At 39.2% G+C, this 914-nt stretch overlaps 1 protein-coding gene across 1 annotated transcript in view; it reads right to left on the bottom strand.

Annotated features, from left to right (window-relative positions):
• Positions 1-914, bottom strand: part of LOC119594564 (cytochrome P450 2L1-like) — a gene marked incomplete in the record, with an annotated part of 10,500 nt that overhangs the window by 1,599 nt on the left and 7,987 nt on the right. The window contains 1 exon segment of the mRNA XM_037943598.1: positions 517-697. Within this exon segment, the coding sequence (XP_037799526.1) occupies positions 517-697 (181 nt within the window).

Consider the following 914-nt stretch of genomic DNA (forward strand, 5'->3'; position numbering starts at 1 on the left):
CCAAAGTCCTATAAAGGATGGAAGTGGGAAGGCCTATGAGCACTTTCAAAGACTATGCTATCACACAATATGATTGTTGAACTTGCAAAAAGTCAATACAGGTTGGAATAGCATCCTAAAGTCGGTCTTCCAGCAGAGACTCTGTTATATAGCGATCTTAGTAGTGTTATTATCTCATTTTTACCTTTTATTTTTTTTTTGGATGAGTTTGAGCAAAATCTCAAACAGACAGCAAGTGCATTAGATTAGATTCTATTTTCTTATATTACTTGTAAGTACATGAAATGAAAAGTATGATTATAGTTCTAAATATATTCACTACAACCTCTATTAATACTATACTCCTTCAGTTACCAGAAAAAAAACGGTTCTTTTCCCAAGTAACAAAAAATCATTAAAAGAAAATAAAAACGACAGGCAATAAGAGAAAGAAAAAACAAGACCAATACACATGGGAAATAAGAATAAAGGTAGGAAGAAGTAGCAAAAGTAAAAGAAAATACCGAGATTAAGTACCTATTTCTCTGCTGAATGGAAGGGAGGACGTCCCTGGGAAACACAGAGTCGATTTCCTTCTGCACCTTCGTCTGGATCTCGGGGTGCTTCGCCAGCAGGAAGAGCGCCCAGCGGATGGTCGCGGAGGTCGTCTCGCTGCCAGCCGTGAACAGGTCGGCCATGCAGATCTTCAGGTCGAAAACTAGTGCGTTCGCAGAAAAAGGGGGTATTGTGTTATGGCCTAATCGTGCTAGTACTTTTTCACGTCGATTTTTTTTTTTTATTTCTACGTTAATTTTGAGGCTTTTCGTAGGTACTGAATGCATGCAAAACGACTCCCAGATGAAGACGGTAGCGACTGTTTTCGTCTGATTAATTTCCGTCTTGGTCTTCTGCTGTGGAGGATCTACACTAACAGA

The sequence above is a fragment of the Penaeus monodon genome, chromosome 34 (assembly GCF_015228065.2).
Source record: "Penaeus monodon isolate SGIC_2016 chromosome 34, NSTDA_Pmon_1, whole genome shotgun sequence".
Lineage (NCBI taxonomy): Eukaryota > Metazoa > Arthropoda > Malacostraca > Decapoda > Penaeidae > Penaeus > Penaeus monodon.